Here is a 15,275-nt window from a genome sequence, read left to right on the forward strand (position 1 = left end):
GAGCTCCCAGCTCCCAGCTCCATAACACATTCTTGACATTAAATACCATTTATCCGCAGCAGAAGACTGTGTGTGTGTGTGTGTGTGTGTGTGTGTGTGTGTGTGTGTGTGTGTGTGTGTGTGTGTGTGTGTCTGTGTGTCTGTGTGTCTGTGTGTCTGTGTGTGTGTGTGTGTGTAGGGTATGGCTGGAAATGAGCTCTGAGCAGCTTGCAGGCAATGCCTTGCATCAAGTGAAGAGGCGTGGACTTTGTCCAGGAGGCACGAGGTACTGTCTGGGGGTCTGACATCTTTTCTTGCCTCCTGATCCAAGGTCTCTTGCTAGTTAGTGTTTTTGGGGGGACAAGCTTCAATCCCAGCTTCAAGCAAGAAAGCCTTCCTTAATCTTGGCCCAGCATGCACTTGGCCAGGTGAGATTGTCCCTCCTTGCTAAGTGAGGAGTGTGGCTAGCTAGACACCCCTTGCCCACCCCAAGAATCTTTCACCTTCTCCTTGGAGACCAGGTGTGGAGCTCCTGCTGAGTGCTGCCTGTTGCTGCGGGCGTGGGGCTGAGGCCTGGCCAGAGCTGGAAGCTGCTTGTCTAAAGGATAGAAGCTTCTTTGCTCAGTGATCGCAGCATATTTACTCCGTTTGAGCTTGGGATGCAGGGAGGTGGCACTAGGCGGTCCCTGCCTCTGCTACTCCCACCTCTGCTTTTCTTCCAGAGTCAGTCTTGGAGCTAGTGATATTGCCATCCCTGTCTCTAGTGCTTCTTTGCTTTGGGCAGTCAAGGCTCATAACAAGACCCATCTGGAACATTTCACTTTTCTCAATGTTGGCTCAGTTCCCTGAGGGCATAATCTATGTCTGGTCATACTTAGTTTCCTCAAGGTGGTGTTCTGCCCATAGATGGTGCTGAGTGGATGAATGAGGGAGTCTCATCATTAAACATGGGTTAACATTTATGAGACACTGACAGCATACCAGGCACAGTTCCACTGAATGCTAACTTAGTGCTCGTTCATTTAATCTTCCAAGCATCCCTGTGAGGCAGATACGACTTAGATCCTTGTATTTAAGAGGAAGAAACTGAAGCACAGAGAAGTGAAATAATCTGCCTACTGTTAGGAGCTTTTTCTGCATCTCTGCATCTGCAAATATAGAGCTAAGATCTAAGCTTAGGCATTCTGTCTCCAAAGCTGACTCTAAACCATGCTGCTTTACTGTCTCCACCATCCTTGATGGTTGGTTAGCTTGTAGGTAAGCCGCCAGACCTTCAGGCAATGACCATGTCTTTGGCCTTCACAGATACTTTATCAGAGAGCATCAGTAGATTCCATATTTTGGGTGTCTCCTTTGACCTTTCCTCTCTTTAGTTGTGATAGCTGGTTTTCTGCCACTATAATGAAATAACTGAAAGAATTTAACAACAACCAAAAAGGTTAAATTTGGCTTACAGTTTCGGAAGTGCACATCCATGATTGATTTGGCCACGCTGTTTTGGGCCTGGGATGAGGCTGCACATCCTGGTGTGAATGTATGGTAGAGTAAAATAACTTACATTGTATCCAGGAGTGAAGAAAGGAAGGGACTAAGGTACTGCAATCCCCTTTAAGGGAATGCTCACAATAACCTAAAGATGAGGTCTCACTTCCGAAAAAGTTCTGTCCTTCCTAATAGTGCCACCCCAGGCACCAATCATCCAAAACTCAGGCCTTTCAGGGCCATTCCAGATCCAAACCATTGCATTAATCATGCTTCTTGTTTGAGTTTTTAGGATAGGGAATCAAGAAGTCTTGAAAATTCCTCATCAGAAGTTGTTCAGCCTGACAGCCTAAGTGTTGTTAAGCACAGATGTTTTCTGTGGGGAAGGCTTCTCAGCCTGAGCCCAAGAGAGATCACTGGCTCTATTTCCAAGAGAAGATTTTCTGTTTCTATTTTGGTCAACTTTAAAGAATTCAAGCAAAAGCATCCTTAGATTTTTACTAGTCTTTAGAGTACAGTCTGTGTATAAGAAACAGGGTGTGGCCACTGGCAAAGTGTCCTGCTCAGATCTCCTTTCAAAAGATCCTACTGAGCTGAGAGCCAGGGCTCATGCCTGTATTCCCAGCTACTCAGGAGGCTGAGATCTGAGGATCATGGTTCAAAGCTAATCCCGAACAGGAAAGTCCATAAGATTTACTTCTATTTAACCACCAAAAAGCCTGAAGTGGAGATGTGTCTCAAGTGGTAGTGTGTTAGTTTTCAGTGGAAAAGTTAAGGGAAAGCACCCAGGACTGAGTTCAAGTCCTAATACCAACACACAAGACACAGACACAGACATACACATAGACACACACAGACATACACAGACACACACAGACAGACACACACAGACACACACAGACACACACAGACACACAGACACACACAGACACACAGACACACACAGACACACAGACACTCTCTCTCTCTCTCTCTCTCTCTCTCTCCTGAACATGGCTTAGAGCTTGCCAGCTACTGGCTGATGCCCAGACAGTGGTTCTTCCAGAAAGGAGGGTCACCGGGCACTAGAGGCTCACACAGGTAATCTTAGCTACTTAGGAGGCTGAGACCTGAGGACTGTGGTTCAAAGCAAGAAAGTCCATGAGACTCTTATCTCTAATTAACCACCAGAAAACTGGAAGTGGAGCTGTGGCTCAAAGTGTAGAGCACTAGTCTTGAGCAAAGGTGCTCAGGAAGAGCACCCAGGCCCTGAGTTCAAGCTCCATGACCACCCCTGCCCCTTCCCCCCTCAGAAATGAGAGTGTTTTATGACTGAAAAGAGACTTCTCTGATGGCTTGGGAATTACACTGAACTGGCCAGTACTTTTCCTAGACTGTGTTATACTGGCTTCCTCCTGTCTATCATAGACACAGATATGTGTTGTGTCCTGAAAGTTCTCTCTGCCTCCGTTATCTGCCCTAGGCCTCTCCCTAATAACCCTTTTGAATATCCAACTCCATCCCAGCATCTGCTTCTCAGAGGACTCAGATCCACAGTTCTGCACAGAGAATGCTGTCCGCAGGGTTGCCAGTGATGAGCTTGTATAGGCAGGCTTTGGAGCGAAGCACACCCTCTTCATTTTCCCCTGCTGCCTGTGAAAAATAAAAAAAGAAATTTTAGACTTTTCCACCTTTCTCTCACCTATTGTCCATTTTCATCTTTCAATAAATATTGGCATAATAAATAAGTGTGCAATCTTACGATCTGGCTAATGTTGGAATGAGATAGATTGATTACTGGAGGACATGAGAGAGAGGACAGAGTTGCAGTGGTTTTCAGGCTCAGCAGTGGATAGGGGCTCAGCCGGTGTATGGGCATCACCAGCAGAATTCTGAATCAGTAGATCTAGACTATGTATGCATGTGTATGCATGTATATGTGTAGGAACTGTGTTTTAAAAAGCCGTTTGGGTATTAGAAAACCACTGAGGTCAGAACTCAAACACAAATAGCACTGTGTGTTGTAGCATGTTGTTAAAATCCTCTCCTGCAACCCTTGTGCCTTCCTTTCTGATATGGCCTGTTCTTCCCCAGGACTCTCCAAGATCAAGCCAGCCAGAGGAGAAGAAGGATGTTTCTCTTGACCCAGACATTGCCAGGCCCCCCTCTCCTGGCAACCTCTTCAGCCAAGGTGCAGACAGCAGCCTGAGCGTTGCTGATGGCATTGAGCAAAAGGAAAGAGGGAGTCCTTGGCCCCCAGAAAAAGAAGAGGATGAGAAGACTGATCTTAGGGCTCCCATGAGTCCAGTGGTCTCTGGAACAAAGCATGGGGAGGACCAGCCTGCTCTAAAAAGCCTGCCTTCTAAAAAGAAGCCACTGGAAGATTTGGTAGATACAGGAGAGGAGGGTTCCAAGAGGGAAGAGGCAGTGAAGGAGGCCAAGAAGGAGGCTTCTGGCATGAAAGAGAGCAGATCTGATGCCAGTGAGGTATGTTATTGTGTCCCTCGGGCTCTTGCCGATTGTCACCCTCTGTTGCTCTTTCCAGCCCTGTACAGCTTCCTAGCTTCACGTCTTTATTACTGAGTCAGGGACTTCCATTTATTTGCAGGTTCTACACTGGGCTGTCAGCATCAGCCAGAACCTTTAATTGTGACAAATACGCCCAGACCCAGCAGGCTGTAAAACCTTGAATGAAACTGAAAACCTGCTGGCACTGGAAATTCAGAGTAGAAACCTGCTTTACTGTGGCCCCCTCCTAGGATTTTCATGACTCTCTTCTCCTACTTCCTCTTCCCTTTCCCTACCTCTGCTTTCTTCTTCTAGACTTGGTTTGCTCTAGTATAAGTTCTTATAAGGAGGTGTGTATATGTTTGTGTGTGTGTGTGTGTGTGTGCTCATGCATGCGTATATGCCTATATGTAGGAAAGGGTGAAGGTTACTACAGTTGGGAGTGTTCTGCTCCAGCTTAGATAGCTTAGGTTATAGGAAGATTCCTTATATCTGTTTCTGTGTTTCTTTCTGGACCTTCACAGAACATGAAAGTGGTGCTTTTCCAAGGCAAGACCAGTAAACAAGGTGGACAGAAGTAGATCTAAGTGAAGAGCCTTCAGCATTGTCAACTTTCCTACCCTTAATCTTGTTCTTCTAGGTAGACCGTGAGAGAATTTCTTTAAAGAACATTTACTTCATAAAAAAGATACTATCCAAGTTTTTTTTTTTTTTTTTTGTCAGTTGTGGGGCTTGAACTCTGGGCCTGGGCGCTGTCCTTCAGCTCTTCAGCTCAAAGCGAGCACCCTACCACTTGAGCTACAGCGCCACTTCCGGTTTTCTGGTGGTTTTATTGGAGATAGGAGTCTCACGGTCTCTCCTGCCCAGGCTGGCTTTGAACCGCGATCCTCAGATCTCAGCCTCCTGAGTAGCTAGGATTACAGGCGTGAGCCACCAGCGCCCAGCAGTTTTTTGTTTTTTTGTCCTGGGGCTTGAACTCAGGGCCTGGATGCTGTCCCTGATGAGCTTTTGTACTCAAGGCTAGTGCTCTACCACTTTGAGCCACAGCTCTACTTCTGGCTTTTGTGGTGGTTAATTGGAGATAAGAGTCTCATGAACTTTCCTGCCTGGGGTAGCTTTGTACTGCGATATTCAGATCTCAGCCTCCGAAGTAGCTAGGATTACAGGTGTGAGCTATGGGTGCCTGGCTCATCACACTTTTTAGGATAGCATCAAATGTGTGCATTGCTGCCTTTTTTTGTGTGTGTGCTACTGGAGTTTGAACTTGAGTGCTCAAGTTCATACTGGCGTTTTACTGATGAACCAATGCCTCCAGACCTTTACTGCCAGCTTTTTATCCATCTCCAGTGCACTTGGCTTTTGTCGCTTATGTCAGCTCTTGTTGATTTGATTCAGGGTCTGGTTATTCATGTTGGGTAGGGTTTCCTGTCAGTGGGCTGGTGCATGTCCTGTGTTGGTACTGTGGCCTGATGGGAATACCCTGGATAGTGACACTGACCCTCTGTGCTTTACTCTGGGAATTTTTCCATGGTTCTGTCTCCCCAGGTGTCAGAGATCATGGGATATGTGAAGGAACATCTCTCAGACTCCATGGCCTCTGACCCCAAGTCTTTCCTTGGCCTGGTGAGTTTGCAGTAAGGGGATGCAATATGGTGGGTGAATTTTTTGTCCTCAGGGTTAAATAAATAGTGTCACACAGCTAGTAAGTGGGCAAGTTAGGACTTAAATTTGTCTCCGTTAGCTATAGTTTCTTGAAGCATGACACTGTTGTTTTGCTGTGAGAAGGGTAGGGTAGGGCAGAGAACATAAAATAGAGTACATAAAATAGGAGTAACCACTAAATGTAGCAATGTATTTCCTGTGAGATCATGTGATGAGCCTCAGAGTTCTAGCAGGACTAGTGCACAAACTGAGGAAGCGAATGTGTCTTTGGGATCACTGAGCTATGGTAAGGATGGGCCCTATGCTCTGGCCAAGAGGACTGCTGTAGTTTCTTTTTTTGCTTCTATAGTTTCCCTCTACTGGGGTTTGAACTCAGAGCTTCATCCTCTCAGCTTTCTTGCTTGCAGCTGATACTCTACCACCCAAGCCATGCCTCCAATCTAATTTTTTGCCGGTTAAGTGGAGATGGAGTCTTCCCCAGGCTGCTTCAGACTGTGAACCTTCAGGTCTGAGTCTCCTAAGTAGCTAGTATTACAGTCTGAGCCTCTGGTGCTTGACTTGTGGTTTTCCTTTTAAAGTTAAGGCTTTGTCCTGGACTACCAGCATCCATGGTTTCTTTGTCTCAGACCTTCCACCCATCCTGCTATGTCCTGATTCTGTTTGCCAGGTCTCAGTCTAAGGGGAGGAGTTTCAGTGCTTTCTGGGCAAGCATTACCCTACAAGGCACCTCCATCTGTTTGGAGGAGGCAGATGACAGGGACGGGATTAGTGGAGAGGGTCAAGGATGAACAGCGATAATACGAGGGGTGCACAGGAATTAGGCAGCTGTGTGTTCTGGCCCCACACCGAGCCTTGGGCTTAAGAGACAGATGGCAGCTGTATTAGGTGGCATAGGACTCAAACTGCAAGGAAAATACCACCAAAAATAAAAAAATTAAAAAGTCCCGCAAGCTAGGAAGAGAAAGAAAAAGTCATGTTGTTGGCAAAAGCCACCTGTGAAGAATAGCCATGTCACCAAACTCTTGGAAGCAAGGGGGTCTAGCCCTTCCTGAAAAGATGGCATATAGCCAAAATATGCCCATCAGCATTTTTCTTCTTCTTGAGAGTGAGGAGTCCGTGGAGAGCAGGACCACACCTTATCTGGGCGTCCCACCATTTATCAGGCTGATGACAGAACGGTCCCCATTAGATGCTGTCAGGTATCCAGCCTTCACTCAGGGAAGCATGGTTCTTAGGCTCAGAAGGGGTGGAAGGTGGCTGTGTGGTAGCTAAAGGGCAGCAAGGAGCTGGCCCTGGTATGAGCGCCTGCCGCCTGTCCCCAAGAGAAGCTTGTGGAGAAAGCACTGGTAATTAATCCCCAGCATCCAGAAGGACACCTGTATGGGAAAGGGGGAAGGGATGAGCTGGAAAGAGCCCACCAGTCCTCATTTCCAAGCTGCCCACAGGTTTTCTGGCATTGCTGGTGTCCTGGTTGGATACTGAGCAGGGAGAAACAGCCATAAAGTGACAGGCTTTGTAGCATGTGTCATGGGGTCTGCCCCAGGGCCCATTTGACCCTAGCTTTGCTTATCAGCTGGGTGACCTCAACTTATTTCTGCTTCTGTGAGAGGAGGACAAGAGTTTCAGTCTCATAGGGTTATTTTTTGTGCACTGTGAAAAGTTTTAAATGAATAGAAAAATTAAAGGAATTTCACTACTTTGCATTTATGATATTTTACAATACTTTCGTTCTCATATGTCTTTCAACCTAGTCACTTTAAAAATGAGATCAGTCGATGTGGACACTTAGCACAGTGCCTGGTACACAGTAGATGCTGTTCTGGAGGATTGATGTTAGCTGGGAGGGGGAGGAGGAGAGCCGGGGAGGCAGGGAGGCAGGGTGGTGGGGTGGCAAGGCCCAGTGAGCTTACACTGTGACAGAGACAGAGCAGGCTTTTCTCCCCAGTCTCTCCAGGATTTTGGTTTTCGCAGCCGGATCTCAGAGCAGCTGTTAGACGGTGACATGCTATCCCCAGTCCTGGATAGAGCTTGCTGGGAGGTGAGTCTTTGGGTGTTGGGCTGGGCTGGTGCCTCATTTTTCCCTAACAGTCACTTTTTGGGATAACCCAGGATTCCTGCCCAGTCACAGCCTGCGTTCTCTTCCTTCTACTTGTCCTCTTCCTTCTACTTCCATAAGCCACTGCACTGGCTACGCCTTTGATGACACTTCTCACCATTCCTGTTCTGTTTCTGCTGTGAATGAAAATGTTTCTCTCTGTGTATTTATCTCTTTATCTGTTTGTTCAGTGCTCAGCACTGTGGGGATGGTCGATTTCAAGGCACTGCCCTGCCTGGCCCGCCCATCCCGGCCCACCCATCCCTCTCAGCCTCATGCTCAGCCCACCTGCCACCCATCCACTGGGTCTGCCACTCGCTTTTCCTCAAACACATTCTCCAACTCCATTACTGCCTACCTGCTGTTGCCCCTTCTGCCCAGCAAACTCTTTCCTGGTCATGGAGGCTGACTTGCGATGCTGCTTCCGTTTCCTCCTTTGCTCTCCTTGAGACGTCTTAATTTATGTTGTGGATGTTTGCCTTCCCTGCCAGATGTGAGGTCAGTGTTTCCTGAGGACTTCTGGCACAAACAGGATGACTAAAACACAGACGCTGTCTTTAGGAGCCTAAGTTAAGAAGAGGTTTATTTTTTTCCTTGATGGATAGAAGAGGGATTTTGGCACCTGATGTCTGCAAGTTTCAGGGTTTGCCTTCACTTTGGTCTGGATCTTGAACAAAAATCTTTAAGCCAGGTGTTGTAATGCATGCCTATAAGACCAGGCATTATAGAGAGGGAAGATGTAGAGTTCAAGGCCAGCCTAGGCAAAGTTAATGAGAAGCTCTCTCCAAAATGAAATAAAAGGGCTGGGGTGTAGCTCAGTGGTAGAGCAGTTGCCTGGCAAACATGAGGATCTGGGTTCAATCCCTAGTACCAAAAACATCTTTTTGCCTCCTAGCTGAGTTAAGGATGGAGATGTAGTATTGTGAGCAGGATAAAGCCAGAGACTCAGGCTGGGCTTGATGCTCCCCTTTCCAAACAGTGCTGACCTGCTGATTACTGTTACTTACCTGGCATTGTTTCTTTTTCTGGGGCAAGAAGGTCTAAGGAATAGGTAAACCTATTTAAAGGACCCTTTTCTGTGTATCTTCTATGCCATGGGAGCTCACTCAGTTTGCTGTGAAAATAAAGAAGATGCAGTAAGAAGGGAGCAGACAGAAAGACCTGGTCTGCTGTAGCTCTAATCTGCCTGCTTATTTGCTTCTGCAGTTAGTGTTGAGCCCTGGAGTTCTTTTTTTTTTTTAAATATGTTTTTAATTGTAAAAATAGTGTACAGAGGGGTTACAGTACATGGGCAAGATAATGAGTACATTTCCTATCAGGCAGTGTTGCCTCCTCCCTTGTTTTCCCCCTACCTTCCCTGCTGCCCTCCCCCTGGAGTTCTTTTGACACAGCTTAAGTTCTCAATTTTTATCCCTTGTCCCTTGTGGGGTGTGTGTGTATTTGCGTGTGTGTGTGTGTGTGTGTGTGTGTGTGTGTGTGTGTGTGTGTGTGTGTGTGTGTGTGTGTGTGTGTGTGTGTGTGTGTGTGTGTGTGTGTGTGTGTGTGTGTGTGTGTGTGTGTGTGTGTGTGTGTGTATAAGAGTCTCACAGACTTTCCTGCCCTGGCTGGCTTTGAACACTGGTCCCCAGACCACAGCCTAGGATTATAGGCTTGTGTGATTATTATTTATCCCTTGAAAAGTGAGAAAAGGAGCCATTTGATGAGCTTGTATGGCGTAGTGGTAAAGCCATGTTGTAAGTTGAACAATGGAAGGAGAAAGAGGTGGGGCAGGAGGGCTGCTTACCCCTGGCATTGTCTGCAGGCTCTGCCCAGGCTGATGGGATGAGGACTGGCAGCTCTGGCGGGGAGCCCTTCTGCTGCAGGCTCTGAGAGGCGCTCACAGGAGGCATTGCTATTTTTAATGTAATTTGGGGGAGCTGGGTTTTAGTTCAAGCTCTGCCCTTCCTCGTCCATCCAGATGGCAGAGTCAGCCACAGCTGCTGGGGCTCAGGCTGCCAGTGGAGAGGTGTGGGGGGTGGTGGGCACGGGGCTGGGGACCCCATGGGGAAGACGGAGTGAACTGTCTCCTGTTCTGCCTCTCCTGTTGACCCTTGTGTCCCAGAACAGACGGGGCTCCCGTTGCTGTGGCAGAAGGAGTGTGGATCTTAGAATGGGGACCAGCACTGGCAAAGCCTCTTCTTTTTCCTTATTGCTGTAGGCTAGTGGAGAGGAAGAGGCATGTGAGGAGAAGCTAACATTTGTGGCGTGCCTTCTTCAGCTCAGGAGCCAGGCTTCATGTACATGATCTCATTTAATCCTCACACGGGAGCAGTGGGCTTCTCTCCCATTGTACAGTGGAGGAGTTGGCCTTCTAGGCAGGAAGTGCTAGAACGAAGAATGGCCCAGGCTGATTGCATCACTGTACCCTTGCGGGAGATATTTGCCATCATTAAGAATTCTCTCTCACTTGCTCTCACTGTCTTTTTCTCATCAGCTTGCTAAGTTTGCCTAGATACCAAGACTTAAAATAAGCTTTGGGGTTTTATTTTTGAATGGATGATATAATCCTAGACTGGAAAAGGGGACATTCTGGTCTACTAATGGGGCCCATGTCCTTAGGCAAGCCTGGAATGGGGCAGTAAAGAGAATGTCACTGTATCCTCCCCTTCTTGGTGCTGGCTGGAGACCTTTTGGTTTGGGGCACAGCTTTCTCTTTCTTCATTAAGATCCCTGCTCTTTAGGTTTATTCTTTTCTAATGTTCTTGCCTGCTGTCTTCAGTCTTCCCACTTAAATTCAGCACCCTGTATATTGTTGATACTGCTGACCTAGACCTCTTTGGATTTGGGGTGCTCATGGATAGCCGTTCTCTCTCTTTGCAGTTAGCACTGCAGGTTTCCAGTACTGGGGAGCCAGGATTTCTTCTTTTTATTTTGGTCAGTTGTGGATCTCGAACCCAGAGCCTGGGCATCGTCCTTGAACCCTTTGGCACTCTCTACCACTTTGAGTCACAGCACTGCTTCCAGTTTTATGGTGGTTAATTGGAGATAAGAGGCTTACAGAACTTTCCTGCCTGGGCTGGCTTTGAACCACGGTCCTCAGATCTCAGCCTCCTGAGTAGCTGGGATTACAGGTGTGAGCCACTAGCGCCCAGCTCCAGGATTATTTCTTTATGTGTGTTCTCTTTCTGCCCCTGGGTTCTGACCCTGTGTGCAGTGGCTGTGATCGTCTGCCCCCTGCTTTAGCTATAAGCCTGAGGCTTAGCTGGAGCTCATAGAGCTGCATTTCACAGCTCTATGAGTCTTCTGTTCAGTGTCCCCTGGGACCTTGTCTTCTCCAGGGCTCCTTCTCAGTGCAGCTAAGTGTGGGATTCAGCAGGGCAATCCAGACTCCTCTAATGTATACTTTCCACTGCTTCTTGCCTGCAGGCCCAGGGGTTAGGAAGACAAGAGCAGGATGACAGCCAGTCCAGCCCAGGAGAGCTGCAAAGCAAGGAATCCAAAGGCTTGAAGAGGTACAGTACATGGGAGGGAGCTCTCAGGGACTAGAGGGAGAGAGACAGACAGAGACACTGAGACTGACTGGGGCTCCCTGCTTCTCAACCTGAGCTACAGTGGAGAGGAACTCTCCCATAGGAGAGCGACTTCCCCAGTAGGAGAGGGACCTCCCCACCCCCGGAAGTGGAACAAAATAGTCATCCTTTTCTTGAACCTTAGAAAACTCTCTGTATCTTCACTTCGTTAGTGCTGCAGTCTCATGCATTTTCTGTAGACTGACCAACATGAGCCTGGTCTCCACTAGCTCTTCCATCCCTCTCTGGCCCAGTGATGATGAACTCCAGGAGTGGACCTGTGTGAGCGTGTCCACCATTCCTGGTTCCAGCAGACTACCGAGGGAGCTGAGTCTTGAGCTTAGGAGAGTGTCTCCTTGCTGCACATCCAGCTGCTGTGCCTTGCAGCTCTGTGTGGGTGTGGGGACAGGTGGGGGACTGGCTGAGGAGAGACCAACCCAGGGACCACTGTCCTCCCAATCCTGCTCACCACACAGAGGGTCCTGACTGCTGCTCTGTTGGCCGAACCAGGTTATCTCCTCCTCTTCTGCATGGGCAGCGGTTCCACAGTCCCCTCCACAGCGAGGCCAGTGATGAGGGTTCTCTGCAGATCCCCAAGGAGCAGCCTGAGTGTAAAGGCTCTGAGGAGCCTGCGGAGCACTCTGTAGCCAGTCCCAGCCCACTGGTGGTGTCCCTCCACAGGTGAGGATGAAAGAGAAGGGCCCCAGGGTGGTGGTGGCCCTCTGTGTGTTGGGGTGTACACTGGAGCTGGGCCGCGAGAGGGAGGTGAAAACAGGTGGGCCCCTGAAGCCATAGGAGAGGCCACACGGGGAGGGAGGCTGGAGTCGGAGGTAGGAAAGCCTTCTGGGGTTGTCCTGCTCAGCTCATCCCCACCACAGGTCTTTCACCTCCAATGAGGTGCTAATTGAACCTCTTGCCTTCCTACTGGCTTTAACCTCCTTATTTCTCTCAAGGGAGCAGGCCCCAAGCCCACCCTCTCTCGAGAGGGTCAAGGAGCAGCAGCATTCCCAGGCCAAGGACCTGGGCCCTGGGCAGGAAGAGGCCAAGGAGCCTAAGAAGGTGGCGGTCAGCCCCACCCCGCCACTCTCTCCAGAGGTGTAAGGGCCACTTTTATGTGTCTTCTTGTCCCTATTGTGTGTGGATGGCTTGAGTTCTGCCCATTCCCTTTTGTTGTTGGTTTGGGAGGTGATACTGTGGCTCTGGCCCCGGAGTGCAGCACAGGGGGAGATGAGTGCATCCTTGTGTCCTGTGTCCCTCCTGAGAGCCCCAGCAGCTGTCACTGTCACTGATCCTTGTCTTGGGTTAGTTTAGGTCCTGGGACTCTTGGTCAGGATCCCAGGTATGAGAGTAGGCAAGACAGACCTTCTGGCTCATTAGCAGAAACCTGGTCAATCATGTTGCAAATACTACCTTTTCTTTTTAAATCATTTTTGTTGAGGTATTTATACGTGTTGAGGTTTATAAATTGGAACTATACTATTCAGTAACAGTTGTCTGCTTGTGTGTGTACCACACAGCAGCCACTCAGGTTAATGACACACAAATTGTTTCCATCTCTCCGGAAAGTTTCCTCATTCCCTTCTTCATCCACCCACTCGGGCCTCCACTGCTCTGGCTTCCATCCCGTAGGCTGATTTTTCCAGTTTTCTGCCTTCATATAGATGGAATGTGCTGGGACTGGGAAATGCGTTGGGTTCAGAGCTCAGTGTGTTTTTGACTTACTTACATTGTGCCAGGCACTGTGGCAGTTTAGAAGTCATCTAGCTTCTTTCCTCACACTAGCTTTTTTTTTTCTTTGCCAGTCCTGGGGCTTGAACTCAGGGCCTGTGTGTTGTCTTTGGGCTTTATTGTTCAAAGCTAGTGGTCTAGCTTTTTGCTGACTAGTTAGCGGTAAGAATCTTACAGATTTTCCTCTCCAGGCTAGCTCTAACCTCTAGAGCAGCTAGGATTATACGCATAGGCCATCAATACCCATCCTTTCATACTTCCTTTGCTTGCCTCTTGTTTAGATAGGACATGAAGGCTCAGGGAAGTGACAGGATTTGGAGGTTACAGCACTAGTCACTTGCAGAGTTAGGAGTAGACCCTACTTCTGGTTTCTGGTGTATAGCCAGTGAACTTTCTTCACGGAGGAAGACCAGTGCTGGAATTTATTCCTACCCTCCTCTGTGAATGAGAGCTACAAGGCCTTGTTCCTACACTGATGATGAATAAGGATGTGTCACCAAGGATTGCCAGGCACTGGTGCTTTCTCACATCCTCATGTAGTCACCATGACACTTAAGGAGTCACAGAAGGAATAGTGGCCATATTTTCAGATGGCACTATATCCTGCAATGAAAGCCATGACCCACAGAGCCAAGTGGCTCCCCAGGTCTCCTTGGTGACTGTTGACAGGCAGAGCAGGGCACTTTCCATGAGGAGAGAAGAGAGAGAAGCCTCAGAAGGAGGACAGCCTAGGCAGAGGCCAGAGGGCTGGACCTCTGGAGGGGAGCCCCAAGCGCCAGCTTCTCCCCAGGTACCTTGGCTGGTTGGTGCCTTGATTTTGTGTTTCCTCCTCATTCTGACAATGCTGTCTCTGTTAGGGTTTCCAGATACTTTACCTGACCCTGCCAGCCCGGTTTATCCCATTCCTGCCTTTCCTAATAAGTACTTCAGGCCTAGTAACTTGCTTGTTATTAATGTTCGTAAGTGTTTTAGGGTCCAGTTGGTTTTCAGAGTATTTGGGGAAGTACTTATGTCTGACAGCCAAATCAGGGGGGTTAGGAGCAGAGCACGTGCTCATGAGGGCAGGGCCAGGCCATGTAGCCAGAAGACTGAGACCCGGGGACCATGAAGGTCCTCCCTTTTATCACCTTAGCATCTTGACCAGGATTTGCAGTGAACTGGTAGGTGAGTCCAGTCACTGAGTTGAATATGACAGGAGACAAGTTCTCTGATTCTTACTCAGTGTTAATGGAAATCCCCGCTTGAGGACACTCCTGGGGTACCATTTCTCCTTCCTTCCTCTTTATCCCTGCATTCCCATCTTCCTTTCCCTCATTGGTGTGTCTCTGAGCGACTTGCAGAGCCTCTACTGTCCTTGTCATGGTTAGAAACGGGCTCACTGAGGCTGATACCTGAGGGGTTGGCCTACAAACCTTCCTGACTCTTTCCCGTAGAGTCCCGTTTTCTTCTAGATCTTTCAGGAATAGTTCAGTGCTTTGGACCTAAGTGGGGTGTTTGGGTGTCTTTCAAATAACAGGGGAGGGAGGAAACAACTCTGTTAGCCTGTGTGCCAGGTGCACAGAGGGGTTCACTAGTGGTAGGGCACGTGCTGCCGCTGATGCCCTTCTTCCCGCACCATCCATCCCTGGGGCTCCACATAGCTGCACAGCCCGCAAGGGAGTCAGACGTTAAGAGGTACCATCACTGGGAAAAAAGATGTTTTCAGCCAAGGTTGGAAATAAGTTGGGGGGTTGATGAGGCGGAGAGCTGTGGTGGTGGTGGGGGGTGACCCTTTCCAAAGGCAGCATCTCAGAGGAGATGGCAGCCACATTGCTTATGTCTGAATCAGTGAAGCTGTGGGTGGGGACTCAGAGGAAGCCAGGATTTGGCAGGAGGGAGGAGACCGAGTTGGGAGCTGAAAAGAATTGAAGGTATGCTTCGAGACTCTTTCTGGTCTGAGTTCTGCTTTTAGGAAAGGGGGAAGGAGGAGTCTTAATGGCTTCTTTTGTAGCCTCTTCTGTCTTTTTCTCTTGGACCTCAAGGGGCTACAGTAGGATTCCCAAGCTCAGTTTTTTGTTGCAGAACTGAGGACCAAAATCAGAGCCTTGGCACTTGCCAGGCATGTGTTCTTCCACTGAACTAAAACCCCAACCCCTAAACTTTTTTTTTTCTTCCTTCTGTTCTTCTGATCTCCTGCCTACTCACTTCTGTCTGCTGCTGTGCAAAACTGGGGGGAGACAATGATTGGCTCCCCCTGTTTGACTGTTGCTCAGTCCCCTTTGATTCAGGCCTTGCATACATGTTCCTAAGCCACT

At 48.6% G+C, this 15,275-nt stretch overlaps 1 protein-coding gene across 10 annotated transcripts in view; it reads left to right on the forward strand.

Moving 5' to 3' along the window:
- Cep164 (centrosomal protein 164) overlaps positions 1–15,275 on the forward strand; it is a 62,245-nt gene that overhangs the window by 31,898 nt on the left and 15,072 nt on the right. For all 10 annotated transcript variants that reach the window (XR_011375804.1, XM_070038552.1, XM_070038554.1 and 7 more), the window contains 6 exons: positions 3,535–3,927; positions 5,494–5,571; positions 7,556–7,648; positions 11,111–11,196; positions 11,764–11,934; positions 12,207–12,350. Coding sequence is in view for 9 of the 10 variants with exons in the window: in XM_070038552.1 (XP_069894653.1) it covers positions 3,535–3,927; positions 5,494–5,571; positions 7,556–7,648; positions 11,111–11,196; positions 11,764–11,934; positions 12,207–12,350 (965 nt within the window). In the remaining variant the exon portion in view is untranslated. The remainder of the gene's footprint in view (positions 1–3,534; positions 3,928–5,493; positions 5,572–7,555; positions 7,649–11,110; positions 11,197–11,763; positions 11,935–12,206; positions 12,351–15,275) is intronic.

This window comes from Dipodomys merriami, unplaced genomic scaffold (genome assembly GCF_024711535.1).
Source record: "Dipodomys merriami isolate MVZ:Mamm:240054 unplaced genomic scaffold, mDipMer1.0.p SCAF_29, whole genome shotgun sequence".
NCBI lineage: Eukaryota > Metazoa > Chordata > Mammalia > Rodentia > Heteromyidae > Dipodomys > Dipodomys merriami.